The sequence below is a fragment of the Pogona vitticeps genome, chromosome 4 (genome assembly GCF_051106095.1).
Source record: "Pogona vitticeps strain Pit_001003342236 chromosome 4, PviZW2.1, whole genome shotgun sequence".
Taxonomy (NCBI): domain Eukaryota; kingdom Metazoa; phylum Chordata; class Lepidosauria; order Squamata; family Agamidae; genus Pogona; species Pogona vitticeps.
The window spans coordinates 200,383,544-200,406,065 of record NC_135786.1 but is presented as its reverse complement, the minus strand read 5'-3'; the positions used below and the strand labels follow the sequence as shown (position 1 = coordinate 200,406,065).

Sequence of the window (22,522 nt, the reverse complement as noted above, 5' to 3'; positions counted from 1 at the left end):
AAAGGCAATCCCATATACACACATGTGACAGTAACCTGGTCTGCCCCACTCCATGGCAGATATAGATGGTGAAAGCTGTGCAAAATGCTCTTGGTACACCTGTGACTAGCAATTTAGAAGAAAAGCCGGGTCAGGAGTTACTCCCAAACTGTGAGCTTATTTTTTCAAGGGGAATGCAATCCTATCTACAGTATATCAGGTTGGTTGGTTGGCCCTCTGACAAAAAGCACTTCTGTCTCTTCCAGACCAAAGTTCAGCTTGTTCACACTGGGCTGATCTAGTTGCCACTAACCTTCATTCAGAGCTTCTGCAACTTCCCTAAAACATGATTGTTCGAAGATTTAGAGATGTCTAATTCACAAATTGTTGATAGCCAACTTAAAATCTAGGGATGATCCCCCCCCAAGTAGTTTAATACAGATGAAAAATAGCATACAGGATAATGTGGTGTAATGCAGGATGACAGCAACACTATCTGGAATTGGCTCTCTATAAAGAACCAGAGCCATGTAAACAGGAATTCCCAAGCCCCAACCTATGAAATGATAACAAACACTGATTCTCAAACTAGAATCCCTAAGAATCGCTGCCCTACAATGACCTGAAGTCCAACAATCTAGAAGAATGCTATTGCAGTTGATACTTAAAGCCACTGGGAACCAACAGGTACTGAATCAACATTGGCCAGCAGGTGTAATCTCATCTCCAGCTCTTTACAGTGGTGCCCTGCATAACGGGCGCCCCGTTTAATGATGAATCCGCATAGCGATTAAGTTTTTGCAATTGCAAAAGTGATAGCATTGCGATGTTTTAAATGGTAAAACATTGCTTTGCGATGATCGGTAAGCTGTTTCGCTTACCGATTTTTGCATAGTGATGTTTTTAAAACATCTGATCGGCAGTTCCAAAATGGCCGCCGGGTAAAAAAATGGCCAGCCACCGTGTTTTCGCGCCCATTCCTCGCTTACTGGGCAGCGAAAATGGTGGCCGTATGGAGGATTTTCGCATAATGGTGAGTTTTTAGCCCATAGGAACGCATTAAATGTCTTTTAATGCATTCCTATGGGCTTTTTTTTTGTTCTGTATAGCAACGAATCCACATAGCGACGATTTTTCCGGAACAGATTATCCTCGCTATGCGGTACACCACTGTATATCGATTATCCACCAGAGTAACTAGGGCCATTTCACTGTCGAAAGCAGGGCAGAAGCCAGAGTGAAATAGTCTTGCCTAGGAAATATTGGAGTTGAGTTGCTACCAAACATTCAAACACCTTTGCAGCAAAATGGAATATTGGACACTGGTTGTTCGTTGTTCAACACAGTGAATATCTACAGGGAGTTTGTTTTTCAGCAGGTGAAATACTGCAGTATTCATATTAATTTGTGTAGCTCCTTCTCTCAGGGAGTCAACTCATCACCTCTCTTTCAACATGGCTATCTTCCTCTGGTTGCCTTAACTACCGAAATTTTTAGAGAAGTCCAGAAATCACTGCTGCCACAGAATAAGAGGACTTACATACCTATCCTAAAGAAGTTTATCCCTGGGACTACAAAAAGATTTAAACTTTTATGTCTAAGACATAAGCTTGAACTTCACATAAAATAAAAGTTGTCTTCATTGGTTTCATCTCAACTTCAGTGTTTGCTATTTTAAATTTTGCATAAATGCATTAAACATAAATGCAAATAGGCAATGACCAGTCCTTCCACCCAGGAAACAATCCTATGGTAAAGAGACCAAGCTTCTACTACTCTGTAAAGGGTTCACCATTTTCAATCAGCTACATTGTTTCAGCTATCATAAGTTTGTATTGGATAAAATTCATATTCTTTCAACTGCTGTTTCAGCCAAAATGACACCTCCCTCCTCAGAGTGGAGTCATTTGCTGTTACATGTTCAGATGTAGATGGGGGTTGACACATCTGATTGTCTGGAATAAGAAACAATATAATTTACATCACATTTATGCAAATAGTTTGATTTGAATAGAGCTACGTATTAGTTCCATCTTCCGCCTTCTAGGTCTATTATCCTAAAATCAGTGTTCTTACGTCCTTATGGTGAGATAGTCCACTTTTCTGCTTAGTATTTCTTTCTTTTTTCTTTGAAACCAAAATCCTTTAATTACTATCCAGTATGCAGAAATCCAACAGGTACAGTTTCCCCCTGATTTAGTATTGCCTTGTCTATGCCAGATGCAGGGGAGGGGTATCAGGAGACAGGTATCTAGTTCTCTCATGTGCTCCCAGAGGCATCTGGTGGGGCCACTGTGAGATACAGGAAACTGGACTAGATGGGTCCTTGGCCTGATCCAGCAGGGCTCTTCTTATGTTCTTATGTCCTTATGTTGCAGCCTTGGATTCATTTCTATAGCTGTGCAGTTGTTAAAGGCAGAGTCTCTTTGGGAATCATTGTTGCATAATCTTATTTTCTTTACAACAAGTCTTTTAGTCCACTGGTTCTTAACCTTGGGTTACTCAGGAGTTTTGGACTGCAACTCCCAGAAGCCTTCACCACCAGCTGTCCTGACTGAGGTTTCTGGTTTCTTTTGCAATTCAAAAGCATCCGAGTAACAAAGGTTAAGAACCACTGTTCTTTACTTGGAAGAAACATACTGTTTTCCATTCTTGTAACAGTTACTTCCTTACTGGAAACAACAGTTGTCATTCACAGAAATACATATCTCTTTTGTATTTTCCTCATATGGAAAATTGGGGGAGTAAGAGCTGAATAGGATTGTTAATGTTAGGACATTTTGGAGGTCATTTATTCATAGGGCCACCATTAAGCTGGAGGTGACTTGATGGCACCTAACATATCATCAGATAAGTAGTTTAGGGAGTCAGAAACAGAAAATGTTGAAGGGGTTTTAGGAAGTCCCAGTATGCCATTTTTGTTTAGGGAGCCCACAGTATATGCACAAGAAGAATACAGACCACAGGCAGGGCCAGTCCTATCATTAGGCTGAAGTGGCAACATGACAGGCTGCCGGGGGGGGGGGGGAGCAGCAGAGGGAGCCTGCTGACTTTTAATCATTAATTTAACTTTTAATCATCTGCCTCCCTACTGTTGGGAGAAAGAGCTGTGAATGAGCCATGAGCTGTCCTGGGCCCTCTACTCCTGCCTGCTGGCTCAGGTATGATGATTGGCAGTATCCCACTTGCAGTATTGAAGGAAGATGCAACTGATGGTTCAGACAGCTTCCTTATATGGCCAAAGAAAGGGCTACTATCTTGTTTTCTATATAAGTTATCAAAACCTCTTGGACTAGAACTGGGTATCACTTTACAGGCATGGTGAAGTAATAAGAAACCTATATCTGTTCATCTGCTAGTTACTGCTAATGCTGAAGAGACTCCATTAGAAAAGAGAAGGGGAAAACATGTTAGCTTGCAATGACATCACTAAAATCACAAAGATGAGGTACAACCCCTGGGCCAACACAAATGACACCATAAATACAGAGCTTGTTGTTGAATCCATCTATATAGCTGAGCAGTTGCAGGAGAGCATCATCTTTCCACAGGTCAGCTATGGATACCTTCAGCCTATCATTATATACATTCATCTTAAAATTAACTGTCCAAGTTCTGCAAAAAGCAAGAAATTAAAAAGGGTGAGAGCAAACAGGCTAACAGTGGCATTAACAAGCAACCACCTGCTGTGCTTTTAAAGTAATGTGTACAGCAGGTAGAGAAGAATTTAATTAACACTTCTTTCAAGTTAGTATCCTTTCTCAAATTAACATCACGAATGCTCAACAGTTGGAGTAGAACCCAGGATATATATATTTTTTTGAGAAAACAGGTCTTTTTTTAAAATAAGATGGGGAGGGAATGTTAAATAGTACATCTACATCTCCATTGTAATAAACACCTTTCTCCATGTCTGTCTTAATTTGCTCTTCCAGATCTTCAGTAGACATGCAAAACTCTTGCTCTTCTTCTGTGAGTTTCGGCTTGCACTTTCCACAACAGCAGTTAAAACAGCAGCACAGGCAGCAGCAAAAGTAACAGCCAGTCAAAAGGCCACAAAGCACAAACAGACCCTTGGAGAAAGCGGAAGAGAGGAAGAGAGACATGATCAGATATTTATGAAGGGAAGCTGGCGCACACAGCTACCTACTACACTATGAAGAAAAGCTGACTTGACATTTAAAAGCTGATCGTGGCCAGTTGAGTTAGTTGGTTGTTTGGGGAACAAAACCTGGACTCAAACAGAGCTTTGGGGGGAAAAATTGGGATAAAAATTTCCAAAATTCCTTAGCCAGGATCAGGATTGTCTGGGAATTGCCATTGCAAAATTTAATGTTTCTTAAGCCTTGACCTTGAGGGACTTTGACACGGGCCAACAGGGCTTCTCTAATGTTCTTCTGGTATTGTCTGGAACTCTGAAGAAAACCACCATAGCAAAGATGGAAGGAAGTTAATTCTAGCTGACATCAGAAGGAAAACTATCTGTGATGATAATATGTACGGTGGTACCTTGACTTGCAAACTTAATCCATATTGGAATTAAGTTCACAGATCGAAAAGTTCATAAGTTGAGTCAAACTTTCCCATTGGAATGCATTGAAAACCATTTAATCATTATCTGCTGTTTTCCGTTCGTAGGTTGAGGCGCTGTTCGTAGATAGAGGAATTAGTTCCCATAGGAACTAATGCAAAGCCGGTTAATCTGTACTCTGCCACTAGGGGGTGAATTTTTTAAATTTCTTCTTTTTTTGACCTAAGGTGAACTTAGGTAAAAAAAAAAAAAAGGGCAGGAAAGTATTTTTTTTCTTTTTTCTTCAGTTCGTAAGTCGAGGCTCCGTTCGCAGGTCGAAGTGACTTTTTGCGAATGGGGCCGTTCGTAACTCGAATCGTTCGCAAGTAGGGACGAATGCAAGTTGAGGTGCCACTGTAATCTTAGAACTACAGAACTACAAGGGACCTATGGAGGATCATTAAGCCCAGCCCCTGCCAGGGAGGCACAGTGGGAAATTAAACTCCTAACTTCTGGCTCTTCAGCCAGATTCCTTTAACACTGAGATATCCAGCAATTTATTTTGCAGTAGATTTAGAACCGATGCTTTTAAAAAGGCATTGTGCTTTTAACATTTGAACTGCAATACAAACTCAACAAATATAACTTCTGGTTGCTGTGGGTTTTTCGGGCTCTTTGGCTGTGTTCTGAAGGTTGTTCTTCCTAACGTTTTGCCAGTCTCTGAAGAATAGTGCTACTCCTTATAACTTCCTTTATATCATTATAGCTGCATCATTACAGCTGGAAAGGCTGCATTTGTTAAATATGTCGTTATTCTATTTTAATTAACGTTCTTTTTTTCTGAACCGAAGACTAGAAATAACAGTGAGAATAGCACATTAGGTGTGAGCTGTGACACATTTTTGTTGCCTGAGGCCTGAAGCATTTGGCCATTCTGATTGAGGTGCTAATGTTTGTAACATGTGCACCCACAAATGCCAAAGTTGTGTGATTACATAATGGTCCAAATGAGTAAGAGTTCTGATGTTATCAGAATCTTCAGATCCAATCTTTGCAGTTCAGCTTGTATCTTTCCTTTCTTCCTCCAACTTCATCCCTCTCACTTTTTCCACTTTCCTTTCCCAGCCCCTTCACAAGACACCCAAGGTGTGCCATAAAGGTACATGGTGTTATGTATTACTATTGCTTACGCATACCCAATGCCATATATAACCAGAATAGGGCTAAGTTTGTACTGCAGTAACGGATTAGCTGGTTATCACACTAAGAAGAGTTTTCACTTTGAGCAATGAGTCATTTTCATTTAGTCATTACTGAAAAGAAAGTCAGAATTAACCTGGAGCTCCAGCTTCAGACATAATTAATGTCTTGAGGCGATAAAAGGAGACATGTAACATATTTAATTATTAAATGAAAGGGACAAAGATGCATCCTTTAATAAATATTTTCCCAAAGCAGTGCATCATTATAATTTTGCCATAATTGTTGAATCAGTTAACATGCGTCAACCATTTCAACAAAACTCTTCCTGATACTGAAACTGGTTTTAGATTGACATGCCAGTATCTAGAATTATGTCAGGTTTTGATTCAGGTTCTGTGAAAGCTGCAGTAGCAAGACTGAAGAATATTACAGATTCATGGCTCCGTTCTTCATAGTCAAATACTGAAAAAAGGATGCATTACCTTTGCATTTAAGTACTTACCTTTGCCCACCAACTAGAAAGCATGAAGTAAGCATTGACATTTTCTTCACCAAACTGTTCTGCAATGTACAATCCTAATGATCCGTACTGGTCATATATGTTTCTTTTGGAGACATCCGTTAGTATTGCATGAGCATTGTTTATTTCTTTAAACTTTTCTCCTGCCTCTGCGTTATCAGGGTTCTTGTCAGGATGATATTTCAAAGCCAATTTCCTTAAATAAGCAAGCAAAGGTGGAGGAAACAGTGATTACATTGTGTTAGAGCAGGTTTCTTTCTGGAGCAGTATGCGCAGATTGCATAGTTTAGTTATAATCCATGTTTTTTTAAAAAAGCACTTCTCTAATACTGATATAATGTGAGTAGTCATGAGTCAATACTATGTCTCGAGTCTCTGTGAGGATCCTTTTTAAAAAAAGTTTGAAATGTTCAAAATTAACTGATCACACTTTCTGTACTTTACTAGTTTTCATATATTTTAAGTGGTCTTCTGATAAAACCAACTGTGGTGTTCACCTGTGTGTCACCTGTGTGTTTTGCCCTCACAAAGGCTCACATCACGTTTTCCTCTTGCTGCCACCAGTGGATTACCTCAATCCACAATATAAATGACGTTTGTCAGAACACTTGTCTTGTGAATACAAACAGAACTTATTTATTGAAGTGAAGCCGATTTAATAATAACAGAAGTTCTTCAGATAAACATTATACACAAGGAAATCATTAACAGTTCTCTCAGTACATACTTTTCTCTTGCAATATCATTGCCACCTTCTCTACCTATTTTCTTAACCAGCCTTATCATTCAGTATCTGTTCCCTCTCTCTGAGTAACTAGCCTTTATCTCTATCTGGACCTCATCCCAATCTCTATCTGAATCTCCTCCCAATCTCTATCTGACTCCTCCTTCTCCCACCAAACCTTCATATAGCTGCTAACTTCACCTCTCCAGTCCTCTCATAGGCTCATGCAAATCAGCTCATGACTATGAATGGCAAGAGTGATGTGGGGCGATCATCACATTCCTCCCCCCTAAGAAAAGTTTGTTTCATGGGGGAAACCTTACAGTTTACCCTCATGAACAACGGAACATATAGGGAACATTTCATACAAACACCATCGTAATAATATGCTTATAGGTCTTAGATCATATACCATATTTCAACATATAACACATCATATCTACCATACATTTATACATACTTTATCCTAGTTTTGTCTCTATTACCATGTTTACTAGATCAAACTTATTACTTTAAACAGTTAAAACAATCAATGCAATTACAAACATTTGCTCTACTCACAGCAATACAAATCACATTACCTTTACATTAATATTTCTCATCATTCTCCACCTCTCAGTTCATCCCCATCCAAACTTAGCATTTTAATAATTTTTCATAACTTTACACAAACAAAACATTTAATACCACATTACAAACTTTATTTATCCACTTGGCCTTTGAGGCAAGGTATCAGCATCCATATTCTGACTCCCTTTTATGCTGTGGATTACAAAGTCAAATTTGTAATCCACAAATTTGGATTCTGTGTCCATCTTGCAAGCTTACTGTTAGTGGATTTCATAGTTTGTAACCACACCAGAGGGAAAGTGTCAGTGCAAAGAATGAACTTCCTTCCCCTAATGTAGGTTTCAGTCTTTGCAGTGTCCAAACAATTGATAGGCATGCCCTCATGTTGGCAGACAAATGTCTCTCACCAGGTCGGAATCTCCTGCTGATCAGAGACACTGGGTGTCGATTCCCTCTGTGGTCCACTCAGCACAGCACGGCTTTCAGACTCACACTCGACACATAAATGTATACGATGAACCCCTGGTTGTAGTCCAGCACAACAAAGGCAGATCTTGAAGTCTGAACTCTCTTCTATCGACTGGCAGTCATTGGGCACTCTGAAGTCCACTGGATGTCCTTCACTTGCCATTTCTGGTTGAAGCCTGCTTTCTTTCTGGGTCGTGGCTTCACTTTTTCAGCTGGAGAAAGGGTAGGCAGTTCCTTCTCCTCCTCCAGAACATCTATGGATGTGTCCTTCTTTGAGATCTTTTTGCTTACGCCTTCCTCCTCACCAATAAATTCACCCAGAGGTACATCTGGCATGAAGTTCTCCATATGTGGAGGACCACTGTCATGGGTCACCTCCAAATTCACAGGCATGTTTCTTTTAAGTGCAATCTCAAACACTTGGTTTATTTTAGATGCCTTGTGATTTTCATCATCTTGTTCTATATCTTTAATATTTGGTTTCTTAGGTAGGGCTTTGCATTGCAGGGTTTTAAGTGCTATTGCAGCTGCACAGCAACTAGACTCCTCAGCCCTCCAGTTCTGCTGCAACAAATCCACAGGTTCTTACCTTGCTAACTGCAATTCACTCCCCTCTATGGGTCTCAGTCTCACCACTTTGTCCTGGGCCTCATACAAGCGAGGTACCACTGTATCAGGTTTTTATCACCTATAAACCTCTCTGGGTGTTCAGGTGTAAGTGCAATGGAACTCTCAATAGCTTTTGTAATACAATCATTTAAAGTACTATCTTCCTTCTGCTCATCAATACAGGAAGTATTATTAGGATTCTCCAATATGACCACATCAGCCATTTCTGCTATCTCAGGGTTCTCCTGTGAACTGGGACATCATTCAGGATTTTCAGGGGGTCAGTGGCATTTCCTTAGCTTGTGCTAAGGTAGGATCTTCCTTTTGTTCTTCTTGCATGAAAGATGGATTATTAGGGTTTTTCATAGTAACCAGATCAGTTGTTTCTCTCTCTTTTCTTATTTCAAGAAGGCTTCCATCATTTTCCTCAGTGGCTTCAATTTGCCTTCCGTGAGAGCAAGTTGTCACAAAAACACAGTGTACATGCTCAGCTAAATTCAGGCCTATTAAACATGGGGCAGGAATCTGATCAGATATGGCCACCTTCCAAATTCCTGACCATCCCTTATATATCATCGGTATTTTTGCCATGAGCAGCACTACTATTTCAGAACCAATCCCTTTAATAGAAATCTCTTCATGGTCTTGCATATTTTCCTTAGGGACTCTATACGGTTGACATACTGTAACTTGTGAACAAAAATCTCTGAGTGCTAGATACTTATTATTATCAACATAGATAACATCTCCTGAACTGCGTAGAAGAAGATTTAGATTTCTTTCTATCAGAAAGCACTGAACAACCCTAGCCACAGGAAGACCTTGGCTCTCTGACCCTTCTGTTACTTGCATTGCTACAGCAACAGCTTCAACTGCTGCATTCCTAGCTGTTCCATGATGTTGTACACAAAACCTTCTTAGGTGGACTAGAATCTCCACCTTTATGCTGATTACAATCCCTAACCTTTTGAGTCTCACACTGAGCCAAAAAATGACCTTTCTGTCCACACATATAACACTGTCTACTGGCCTTGGCTTCAAAACAAAGGGCTTTTCCCTCAGGACTATTAGGTTTCAGATGTCTGCGCTCTGGAGATGAGGGTCTGTCTCCAAAATGGCTTCCAGTAGCTTGGGCACTTTTGAGGTAATCTTTACTGGGTGGGGCCCCTCTCCTCCTGTCGTCCCACACTTTTCTACCAATTTTTACCTCAGAAAACTTGGGGTCTCTTATCTCACTGGTGAAATCTACATTTTCAGATGCTTCTAGTACATTTTTAGGATTTTTGTCCTTGACCAAATAATGCAATTCCCCAGGCAAAATAGAATAAAGTTGTTCTAACCCAATCACATTTTTTATTTGATCTAGAGAGGTGACTTTCCCACATTCCATCCATTTGTCCAAACACTGAATCAATGTAGCCCCCACTTGAGGATAAGATTCTTCAGCCCTTTTGGTAAGGGAACGAAATTTTCTCCTCAGATGTTCTGCATTTATGCCAAATCTTGAATATACCATTTTTCTATAGGCCTCAAAATCTGTAGCTTGCTCTAGAGGCATCTAAGAATACAAATCAGCTAAATCTCCACCTATTTGTGATTTTACCATGATCATCCTTTCATCATCCTTAATCTCAAAGTCCCAGCACGCTCTCTCAAATGAAATGAGGAAAGATTCTGGGCAATCTCCTTTCTTATATTGGGGAAATTTCTTTAGATTGATCCTTGAGAGATTTCCCTCACTAGCACTGTTATTAATGTTGTTATTTTGAGAAGCTAATTCTAATTTTTTCATTTGTATTTGAAATTCCATTTCCCTTTGTCTATTTTCTTGCTCAAATGTCATTTGTCTGGCCTCTTGCTCAGCTTTGAGCTGTAGTTCCTGAGCTTTTGCTTCAGCTCTGGCTTTTCCCAATTCTAATTGGGTTTGCATAGCTAGCTCCTCTAATTGTGTTTTCATAGCTAGCTCCTTAGCTTTCTCTTCAGCTCTGGCTTTTTCTCTAATTTCTAATTCCTTTAATTTACATTCTTGTTGTAATTTCCATTTTTCAAAATCTAGGGAGCCTAGATTCCTTTGTCTTTCTGAGGCAGTCTCCTCCTGTTCCACTTGAGCTAGAGGGTCTCCATTTCCCTCCACTTCTTGAGGTAAACTTTGTGCCTCTTGAGGATCAATTTCCTCCATTACTGGCTTTTCAGTTCTTTTGGGTGGCATAAATATATACTTTATTAATAAAAGGAGCTGGTTTCTATTGCTGAGTTAATCAGGCCTCTTTTGAAAACACTTTTTTACTGCTGTTTCTTTTCCCAGTATTTTTCTGGGGTACTATGTAGCTCTCAATCAGCAGCTAAAGATGGCTACATTTTTTCTGGCACCACACCAGCCACAATGTTTCTTGGTCTGAGACAACCTTCTTGCCTCCAGACACAAAACAAATTCTATTTTAAAATCTCTGGTTTTAATTTTCCTATCACCTCAGATCTGCTCTGACCCTGGCTTCCACATTTATCCACCAGTGCTCCCTTCTCTCACAGCCTTGGATTTCAAGCTAGCCCACTGGGCCTGTTCAAATCCTGAGGTAAATATAAAAGAATGTTCCCTTTAGAGTTGTTCCCTATCTTTAGTCCCCCCAGATCTGGGATCAGAAGCCCCACCACGAAGCTTTTCCACAAAAGCTCTAGCAGGTCACCTACATCTTCACCACAGACATCTGACTAAAAAGGCACCCACGACTCAAAAATAATTTGCTTTCAAGCTCTGGCTTGACTGGATTTTTTTCAAATCCTGCCGCTGGACACCAGCTGTATCTAAAACAATAAGAAAATAGTTTAAAATGGGGGAGGGAAGAACGAATTATTTTGAAATGTCCCAAGAAAATATTAGCTCTACAAAAGTAAAAGGATATATGAAGAAACATTACTTGTTACACAGAAGAAACCACAGCACTACTACTCACTATGTTATTTGTCAATGGGATATAACTATGTTCTCATTATCTCCCAATGCTAATGTGTTCTATTGCATGAGCATTGTCTACTTCTTTATTACTTGTTTCTCACTAAGGCCTTGGGCCTCTGCTGTGAATTCTCAACCTGGAAGCAGCACTAGCTCATTTTACTAACCTCAGAAGGATAGAAGGCTGAGTCAACCTTGAGCAGGCTACCTGGGATTGAACCACAGGTTATGAGCACAGTTTGGGATGCAGTACAGCAGTTTAACCACTGTACCATGAAACTCTTTAGTCTCTTTAGGAGATGAACTTTAGAGGCTCTTTAGTGTCTTTAGGAAATGAACAGTATATCTTCAAAAACATATATCTTGTGCTCATATATAATGTAGCACAGTAAGTTTGCTTTATTTGTTACATCTGTGTTTTCATCCAATTGCAGTGCAAAGTACAGAGACATGCAAATTCCTTCTAATAATAATTCCTTGATATTGGCTGACAAGCTGTCAATTCACTACTTAACGGTGTCATTTGACAAAGATATTAAGGAAATATCCTTGGCACCTTTCTTGCTAATAATATAAATTAGCACATAATATAAATTCTTCAACTATTGTGTGCAGTTTTCCATTTTTTGCTATTAGCTGAGAGACTTCTAATGAGGCCCTCACTGGTATTTTGTTCTTACAACCAGTTGCAGTCTTTTTTTTTTTTTTTACCATTTTCTTACTTTCCTGAAGCTTATGCTTCTTACTTTTGGAAAAAAAAGCTCATTGTGGCATGTTCTTTATGTTTAATGTTGAGATATCATCACAGTTTTGATGGTTCTGTGGCCTTCCTGGACAATATCTCATAACACAACACACAGTGGTGGTTGCTTGTCTTTGGGATCTGTACACGTGAAGCCAATCGACAGATATTCCTTGGCATAACAGCAACACTTTTTAAAAGGACTGGAACAAGCTTTGATACCCCTTCATCAACATAATAATTTCTTTTACCTTTCTGTCCAAACACTCAGTGACACTGACTGATTCCAACTCTCTCTTCCCGCAACTTCTGTCTGACTGAGCAGCAGCAAAAATGTCATGAGCTGTCTCTTAGCCACTCAGCATCATTCACTTGCATGTTTTCACCATGTGCAGAAATATCAAACAGTTATTTGCTATCAAGCAGTTATTTTCGTAACCCATTTTTACATTTTTGTTGTTTTTAATGGAGATGGTAAGTTAGAAAAGTCAAGTTTTACACAAACAAGCAAGGGAAATTAAGATTTTGTTCTATGTTTCCTTCCTTAACTGCAAAAGATCATAACATTTCTTCAAGCCTGTGCAGGCCCCCTGGGAGTTTGTGGACCAGAGGTTAAGAACCTAGGTTGTACCTCATTCATGACAATCCAGAATTCTCCAGAATATTTATTTATTTATTTTTGTTCAAATCCATCCATTATGTTGCTTGCCTGACATTAGTGGACTGTAGCATAACCATGAGTAATCAAAAAGCAGTTCTCCTGCCAAGCCTATCCATGGGATACACATATGAATAGCTATTGATTTCTTTCTGGGCCCATGGACATTTATGTGTCCTAGTGGTCTACTGTAACCCAGAGTGTAGCAAAGTTCTTAATTGGAAATAAAGCTAACTTTTTCTTCCACTGTCAAATTGCTAACAATTGGTAAACATCACAGAACAACGTTTTTGACATTTAAATGGCATAGGTGGTTTTGTTCTGGCAAGTAACAAGCTAACTAATAACAATAGGAAATTTGAAGTCAGGTATTATAGGATTATTATAGTGCATTGCCAACTGGTTAGTTCTGAAGCAGGTTTTTTAGATTCATGAAGCAAATTAGCATAAGTTAAAGGATCAATTAAATGAAATCCAAGAGTCTGACTCATCATTTTGTCTGGCAAGTATTTACAACTATTCCATTAAGTGTGAATCCCTCTGATACTTCTACTTTATTCAAGAGCAGCCTTTGTTTTTAGTTGTAATTGCTAATAAGGATGGATAAAACACCACTGTCAGTTTTACCATAGATTGCTATGTAAATCATCACTATTCATGTACAATGCAAAACAAAATTCAGTCCATTTTGCATTTGCCCATGATGACTCTTCCCTTCAGGGATTACAGAAAGTTTGTCCATGCCCACCCTGTTTCTATATGGAAATCACAGGATCACAAGATTGAAGAGTTGGAAGGGGCCCAGGGGGTCATCAAGTCCAGCCCCCTCCCAAAGAAACTCCCATGTAATTAGAATTACAGAATCCTAAACACCAATAAGGTAGAAGAACAACAGCAAGACAAGAAAGCAAAATCTGTGGCCATGGTAATCAGAGTGTGACCAGCACAGAAACTCTGAAGTACAATTCTATCCACTGGAGGGCCAAGCATTTAGTTACTTCAGCAGCTTGAAAACCACACAAATCCATAAGACAAGGCACAAGAGAAACACCCACAAGCTCAGTAAAAGACCAGTTTTATTTTCAAAAAGTGTTTTACAAGATTTTTCTGGCCTTTTACAAGAGCATTGGCAAGTATTCAAAATACCACGAGGGTTCACTTGTCAGTGTTATTTATGGTCTGAAAGACACAGCATATATGTATAACATGCACATTTGTAGTTTCCCTTCTGTAAAATCTTTGTGCCTAGAAATAAGTATGTTGTTACTTTCTATTTGTTCTTAGTTACTTTATCTTGCCTTACCACTAGTCAGCTCAAGCTGGTGTACATAGCTCTCTTCTTTCCTGCTTTATTCTCACAACAATGCTGTGAGGTACGCATAGGTTAGGCAAAGACAGTGTGAATCACATAAGGTTACCCATTGGTGGAGTAGAGATCTAAAACTTGGTCTCCTAAGTCCTAGGCCAACATTTTAACCACTATACCACATAGTACTGATACTGTATATTGCACAAAATACCAGGTATTATATAAAGTTTAAGTCAAATCTATTGATTTGGTGATGTTCAGACAGTCATCTTTCCCTTCAGAATGATGAGCTGGTGTGTTGATTTCTTGGCAGCCTGCACCATCTTTACATTATCTTTATTTGTAAAACGGTGCTGTAGGGGGGAGAGGGTATGAAAGAGGTGGAGATAAGCAGAAAAGGAAAAGTCTGAAGAAAGGCTGAAGAGAGGACAGAACAGGAAAAAGAATGCACCAGAGAGGGCAGAAGGGGGGGTGTACAACTAACTACATAAGCATGTGCTTTGTATGTGTTTTTGGTATTGATTTTGTTTGCCTTCTTAGTATGGTATTTGTTTGATTCTTTGGGGTTTTTTTGTTTTTGTTTCTTAGTTTTTAGCTTTTAAATATAGTCTACTCATGTAAGCTGTATGGGTTCTTTCTGAGGAGAAGGGCAGGTGAAAATATTTTAAATAATAAAATAAGACTGCAAGGATAACATTCAATGGCTTAGAAAATGTTACTATTAATCTTCTCATAAGAGAAGCAAAACCTGTGATGCTCTAAGGATTGCAGAAATCATATTGTGTGTCGTGTCCTGCTTCTCTAAAATGCAAAACAGGATGGCTTTAAATATTAGTCAGGCCTTGTGGAAGTAATAGAAGGGAATGCTTTATCTTTGAGAGCTGAAGAGGAGGTGCATCATGATCTCGGAAGTCAGAACAATCCTAAACTTATTCAGTTGTTTTGTTTCTTTGAGGTCAAGTCTTATTTTGCTTTGTGTTGCAGGAGGTTTTAATAAATGTTCACTGAAGACATATGTACATATTGCTTTTTTCTTCATATGGAAAATTCAGTATTGTATCTTTTTTTGGTAGTACGTTCCACCTCTCTTGAAGAGCCCTGCAAAAGGTACATCAGATCTGATGGTGGTGGTGAGTTATTTAGACATATTATGCCTATCAGGATTTACTAGGTACAAAGTACTCAGAGATGGTTTACCATTCCCTTCTTCTGGGGACACTCTGGAACTGTGCAACTTGCCCAAGGCCACACAGGCTGGCTCTTCTCATGAAACATGATGAATCCCAAATCAGTCTCTTTACCCACCAACTTGCAAAAACTATAGACCACAAGTGGGGAAACATGTGACCCTCCAAACATTTTTGAATTAGCCACGATAGCCAAGGGTGAGGAATGATGGGAGTTGTATTCTGGTAACATCTAGAAGTCCACATGTTCCCTATCTCTGCTGTAGACAAAATCATTTGAAAACTTTGGGTGTAGTAGTGGTGATGAAGGGTAAAGAAGAAAGGACAGTTGATAATAACATGTATGAATGAAACAAAACAAAACAAAAACACCTGGTAATGTGCCTAAGAAAATATTTAGGGTTAGAAGTTTCATAAATACCTGTAACATTTCTTGATTTCATCATGTGGTGCACCTTTCTCAAGACCAAGGAGTTTGTAGAGTGTTTCTCCTGATGTAGACAAGTTACGTTGCCTTTGTTCAGCCATTTTATCAATGCATTTCCATAAACTCTAATATGCAAGAAATGATATCCAGGAAAGTAATGTATTAAGGTAAACATTACTAGGCAATACCCCTTGTATTTTTTTCTTACTCTAGTTGACTAACTTGCCGTATGAGGAACCAAATCGTTCCAAAATATATGCGGAAGTGCAACAACACAGATCATTGTCTGATTTTGAAGTATTCCGTTGTTGCTGTTGCTCCACCCCTGGTTACTGACTATTTTCGTTGCTATGGAGTGAAGATAATATTCCTATCTATACCTCCATGCTTTGCTGCAATGTTTTGTGTCACTTTCTGGTTTCTTATTTATGGAAATGGATACTCTTTCTGGCTTCTGACTAGACATGGAGACAAATATAAAAATGAATCAGGATATTCGTTAAATATCCCTGATTGTCAAATATTCATTGCTTCATATTCCTGAGATCCAGAGACCCCAACAAATATGAAACAATGAATATAATTCTTTTATATTTGTCCCTTTGTTCCCTATCTTATGCCTCAGTGATCAGCTGTTCCTTGGGCACAAAAGCAGAGAGGGGTTTTCCTTTTGGGCAGCTTGCTAAAGCCTACCCAAAGGGAATCCCACCCCTGGGGCTGAGGGATGGCTTGGTTCCTGTGTCCTCCTCTTCCTGTGCCCACATGGCATAAGAGGAGGAGGAGGGAAGGGATCAAAGAGGGATCAAAGGAATCCCCCAGCCGCTGTGGGATCGCTTTGATCCCTGCTTTCCCTCCTTTTCTGTGCTGCGCGGGGCATGGCAAGAGAAGGGAAAGGGGGGGGGACTGACCCAACGAATGACAGATTAGTTGTTCATTGGGACACAGAGGGGCAATTCGTGATTTATGGGTCATCAAGTTTGACCCAAAAACGAAGATGAAGCGCCATTTGTCCACATCTCTACTTCTGACCTTTGAAAAACACAATATACCAATGTTAAGCCTGAATGATTTTGAAGTGTTAACTGAACTTCCCACCTAAGTTTTTATTGCAATTGTGATGTGTGCATATGTACACATTACATCATTTTACACTTTGAAAATCAAGGTTAAAATATATACATACATAAGGTTCCAGATCAACAGCTTCTTCTAGTCTTAAGATTTTAGGTTTAAAATTTGAGAGTGAGGGGATGTCACAGGGGTGGACTTTTGTGATGTCACAGAAGGTGGGCAGGCAAGGGTTGCAGGGAGGCTGGAATTGCTTCTGGGCCAACTGATGGTGGAAATGAACATTATCTGGATAAATCAGCCTGGAATATAGGTAAAACCTGATTTACCAGATTATGTTCCCAGTCAACCCAGATCTAAGGAAAGAAAGTAAGTCTTTGTTTGGAAGCTGGGTAGGAAACAACATGCACACAGCAGCTACAGATGTTGTCACCATTGCTGCTGGGTCTTGTATCTTGTGTGGCCTTATCAATAGCACATCTAACATGTGGGGGAGACTTTCTGCTCCTGGGACTTCTAGAAGCCTTCTTTGGGTTTCCTGGTGGGGAACCGAATTTCAAACCCAACTGTGTTGGAGGAACAGGAAGTTTGATTTATGAATATGAGGTGTCTTTACAGGTTGGGCATTTTTATCCAGCCATTCTCTGATGGCACCAGAACTCATTATGCACCACTTCTTTGTTAATAAAAATTATGTACCATCAAATAAATTCTGACTTATGGTGAGCCTTTTAAGGGTTTTCCAGGTACAGAATACTCAGAAGTTATTTACCATTCCCTTCTTCTGGGGTCGCCCTGGGACTGTGCAGCTTGTTCAAGGCCACACAGGCTGGCTGTACTCATAGGAGGCATAGTAGGGAATCAAACTCCCTACCTATGACTCCGCAGCCAGATTCCCAAATATGTGGGGTCAAAAAAGATATTAAGATACATATGAAAGCAATAAACAAAATGCTCTTAAAAGCAATACCGCTATCATTGCTCTGCAGTTTTTAAACAAAAATATGCTTTTATGGTATAATACAATTTGACTATAAATAAAAACAGCAGAAATGTGTAATTAATAGTCTTCACATATGAACCTCACCTGGTCCAGAAATGGAAGGATAGTTGGATAGTTCTCTCTTGATTCTGAGGACAGATGGATAGTTCTCTCTTGATTCTATGTTGGCAGATGACTGTTCTTAGCTGACTGAGCCATTTGTCTGGTTAATTTGGATACCAAATGAGAATCTGGCATGCTAGCTAGTTATCTGGCCCTGAGTATGCATAAAAAACTGTGTACATAAATACTTGGACCAGTACTATTCTATGCAGACCATTTCTAACATTTCAAACATATAGGCTAATGTGGATACATTTGTATTGTCTCTGCTTAACTGCAAAATGTATTCTACCATATATATTTTATTAGTTGCTTGCCTCACTGCAAAACAGTTACACACATAATATGTTTTAACTTGCCCAGCTACCAAAATGTTAAATTAAATTAAATTAAAAATGCTCTCACCCCAGCACTGGATTGCCATATTCTTTCATTAGCTGAGTTTTACTCTGATTTGGGCCAATTTACCCAGATTTCCATGTATCCAGTCAGCGGGCCCAGAAACAATTTCAGCCTCCCTTCCAACTCCTTCCTGCCTTACAACTATGACATTTATAAGTACCCATCTCTTAGATAGCACTATGCTGACAATGTTAAGAAAAAACAGTGGCCAGAGGGAAGAAAAAAAAAACAAAGAACAAAATATTGTGGCACCTGAAGGACGGACAGATTTGTTTCAGTTTGAGCTTTTGTGGATCAGAATCCACACTTCTTCAGGTGTCTTCCTCATGCCATGATTTTGTCAACATGCTCAAACAGATTAACATGGCTACTGCTATGGAAACGGTGACATCACAAAGGTCTGCCTCTGGGTCTTTATAAAGATCCATGCCTCTGATTCAGGTTTTGGATCTGAAATATCTGGGAATGGGATGCTGAGTACCTGCAATTCTATCACTACCTCAAGGGGAGTTTTTCTACCCAGGTTCTACATCAGTGGTTCCCCACTTTGAGACTATTCTTGGACGACAACTCCCAGAAATCCTGGCCAGCACAGCTAGTGGTGAAGGCTTCAGGGAGTTTTAGTCAAGAACATCTGGGGTACCAAGGTTGGGAACCACTGCTCTGCACCAATCTTCCAGTTTTTATTCAACATGAAGGTTTGTGAGTTGCAGCTCTAGTGTTCTATTCCCCGTCTTGCTCCAGTGGCGCAATTGCCTGAGGTTCATGGACCCACTTGCTGTATTCCCAGCTAGTCGTTTCTCTTCACTCCTGGCTTTTTGTTGCACTAAACTTGCAGTGTCACAAATCCTAATACTGGTCCATTAGATTCCTTTACACATATAAATCAAACTAAGCTAAATACTTTTTTTGGTAAAAGTGATACTTGCAGAGCCTGGTTCTCTATTGTAACTCCTCAGCTGGAAATAGTATTCTGCATAAGTCTATAATCTCTTACTTTTGTTCAGATATTAAACTAAAATTATGCACTATCCACTCCGTCTTCTTAAATAAATAACTGTTACAGGAGGCTCACATTAAACGAATAACTTCAGGAACAGCCATTTTATCTCCGCTGGGAAATCTAACATTATTTTATATTCATCATGCCTTTTTGCATCTGTTATTAAAATAATATTTGATAGCTGCAGTTTACTGATATTGACTTTGCCCTAAGGACATAAATGATAGAACATGAACTGAAGTGAATGTTAGTTTTCCTCTACCATAGACTTGGGTTCATCTCAAGTGGCTTAATTATTAAGTGGCTGAATTGCATATTATTAATTAAGAATGGTATGTCTGCACCATGTTTAACATGATAGTAGCACAGGGACTTGTGTTGTGTCCAGTGAAGTCAATGGGAGCAGGATCCATAACAAGATATGAGACTAAAGAAGTCATATAGATACATCATTTTTTAAGGACTGCTACTCAGTGCAGTCTATATGAAATTCTCTATAGGTTTTTTTAAAAGTGGAATTACCCAGTGTATGCTGTATATAATATTATTTTATTCTGTTGTGTTTTACTGTTTTCAAAATGAATTCTGATCTTCTGAAATCAGTAAAAGTTTTCATGCTATACACCTGATAGCTGATTAATTAAGACTGAGTTTTAAATATACTTACTTCCTAGTATGCCCTACTGAATATGACACTACTCACTTCTGAGCAAACATGTACAGAAATGTGCTACGGAATATTAAATTTATAATCTAGCTCACAGTCCTTCATCTGAAAGTCAACTGCACTGAAAATAGAGAGGCCTGAGCCTGATGAAATTTGCACTGGACTGAGTTTCCCAGCCCGAGTCATATGTAATTATATCTAAACAGCCTCTGTGCAGGATTAACTTGTAGCTCATTTACCTAGTTATAATCCAAACACCAATTCAAAAACTGACTATTGAGTTATATAACATGCAGAATTTTTGAGGGATTTGTAAAGTTCTAAATAACCATTAGATTTCAGAGGGAGGCTGCATACTTTAATGTTATTGATTTTAGGTTCACCAGATCCAGTCTTGTTTATTCACACATCTTGAGCCTTTACATATTTAGTCAAGAAAAAGTAACAATAAATTCAATGGGGTTTACTTGTTAATAAATTTCAGTAGGATTTTAGGTGTAGTACAGCTTCAAGGGCTGTATAAAATACAATAAAATGAGCATGTTATATTTCTACATTTCCCTACAAAACAGGTATTTTCATCTTAACAATATTAGGCTTTTTTCCTATAGGTAAAATACATTCACATCCTATGCTAATCATTTTGTGGAATATACTTTGATGGGTTCAAATATTTTAAAGAGAAACAATTTTAAAACATCTTTTCATTAAATGAATGACAATGCAAAATAAACCTTTTAAGTAGTTGTGGGAAAACTTACCACTTTTTAAAATGGAGTCCAGGATATGCACAGATGTTCCATGGGAACTCACTGCATTACCTTTGCAAGTGAATACCTTGATAATATTTATAAAAGCATTATTTTTCCCAGGAGAAAAAGGGAGGGAAAAGGAAGGGAGAGTAAAAGGAAAATAACTTCTCTGAGCCACTGTTCTATAGGAAAAAAGCTGTTGTTTTTCTTCCTTCCTTCACATAGTGGGTTAAACAGGTCAGTAGGGTCTGGTTACTTTTTGTTATTCTAGTAGCTCATTGGACATCCCTTCACAAGGCCCATGAAAAGATGAATAAAACATTAATGAGTGTGAAGGTTGCCATAGCATGATAGCTGATGGCGCCAAAAAGCGCATCACATCCCAGTCTGGTTATGTTTCATTCTTGGATCTGCTCTGTCTGCCTCTTTAATAAGTTTGTGGGACTAATTTAAGAATTAGGTTTTTTTTCCCTTTCTGTTGAACACTAATATCCTCTAAAGTTTAAGAACATGACAAAGAAAACAAGTTCGGAACTTCAACCTTCTGTGTAGAAGAGTAGGGAGATGGCAAGTTAACTAACTGAACAGAAATTAATTCATCATAGTTGTAGTTTACAGACCACTAGCTGTCTTAGTCCGCTAGTTTTTATTTATTCATTTATCCAGTGGTTTTGGTTTTGGCTAGTATTATTTGCTACAGTAAATTAAGTTAATACAATAAATTACAGAAAGATGTGCATTACATTTGCTGAAGTAGCCCATGAACTGGGACACAGCCCTTTGCGGGGGCAGAATTTCAGTTAGGGTTCACGAGAAAGCTCAGCCACAGAACCTGTGAATTCATGTAGAAATGGATCACTATGGGTGCTCACAGGACTTTCACCAGGCCAAACTATACAGCAAGACATGTTTGCAATTTGCTCACTATTCATTCACAGCTGCAGCACATTTGTGTATGTTCCTTGTGTGCATAAACAAACTCTTTTTGCTTGTTTATCTCTACACAGCTCCTCTTTGACTGTTAAAACAGATCATAAAATTCTACAATATAAAATATTATAGCATCATGGGAAACAATAAAAAGCTCCATAACCATTAATTAAATTCATTCAGCAAATGCCATCAAAACATGTCTTTGCCACATGGCAGAAAGCTGTCAGAGAAAGTGCCAAGCTAGTCTGCTGAAGCACGAATGTCACAGGTTGGACATAGCCACTGGGAAAGCCTCTTCCCATTGATTGCACTTCAACCATAGCGACACAGAGAAAGACCTCTTCTTTAGATTTTAGGGTGTGGACTCGATGTTCAAGAAGGCAATGGTTCTTAAGGTATCTGTGGTCCAAGTAATTTTGGGCTTTAAAAGCAACCACCACCAACACTTTGAATGGGCTCTGGGAACAAAGTGGTCACTAGGGTTGGATAAGTGTAAAGCAAATGCAACCCTAAAAGTGAATATTCTGCCTTCTGCATCAACTGTAGTTTCAGAGCTCTTCAAAGATAGAACCATGTAGAGCAGTGGTCCCCAAACTTTTTGACACCATGGGCTGGTTGTGGGGGGGACAGGGTCTGTGTGTGTGGGGTGGGGCACCCCCGCACTTGCGTGCTTGTACGAAGGGGCAGCGCTTGCTCACGTGGGTATGCAGCACTCACGCACATGTGCAAAGGGGCA

The 22,522-nt window shown here is 39.2% G+C and overlaps 1 protein-coding gene across 2 annotated transcripts in view; it reads right to left on the bottom strand.

Annotated features, from left to right (window-relative positions):
* Positions 1-21,958, bottom strand: part of DNAJC5B (DnaJ heat shock protein family (Hsp40) member C5 beta) — a 35,819-nt gene extending 13,861 nt beyond the window's left edge. Inside the window, exons 1-4 of one of the 2 annotated variants that reach the window (XM_072998988.2) lie at positions 20,863-21,958; positions 15,851-15,981; positions 6,195-6,408; positions 3,881-4,052 (exon numbers count right to left, since the gene is read on the bottom strand). In XM_072998988.2, coding sequence (XP_072855089.1) covers positions 3,881-4,052; positions 6,195-6,408; positions 15,851-15,957 — 493 coding nt within the window. In that variant the 5' untranslated portion in view covers positions 15,958-15,981; positions 20,863-21,958. Of the gene's footprint in view, positions 1-3,880; positions 4,053-6,194; positions 6,409-15,850; positions 15,982-18,011; positions 20,730-20,862 lie in introns of those variants that run through there. The other variant, XM_078393786.1, reaches the window with a different exon arrangement.
* Between the last annotated feature and the right edge of the window lie 564 nt (positions 21,959-22,522).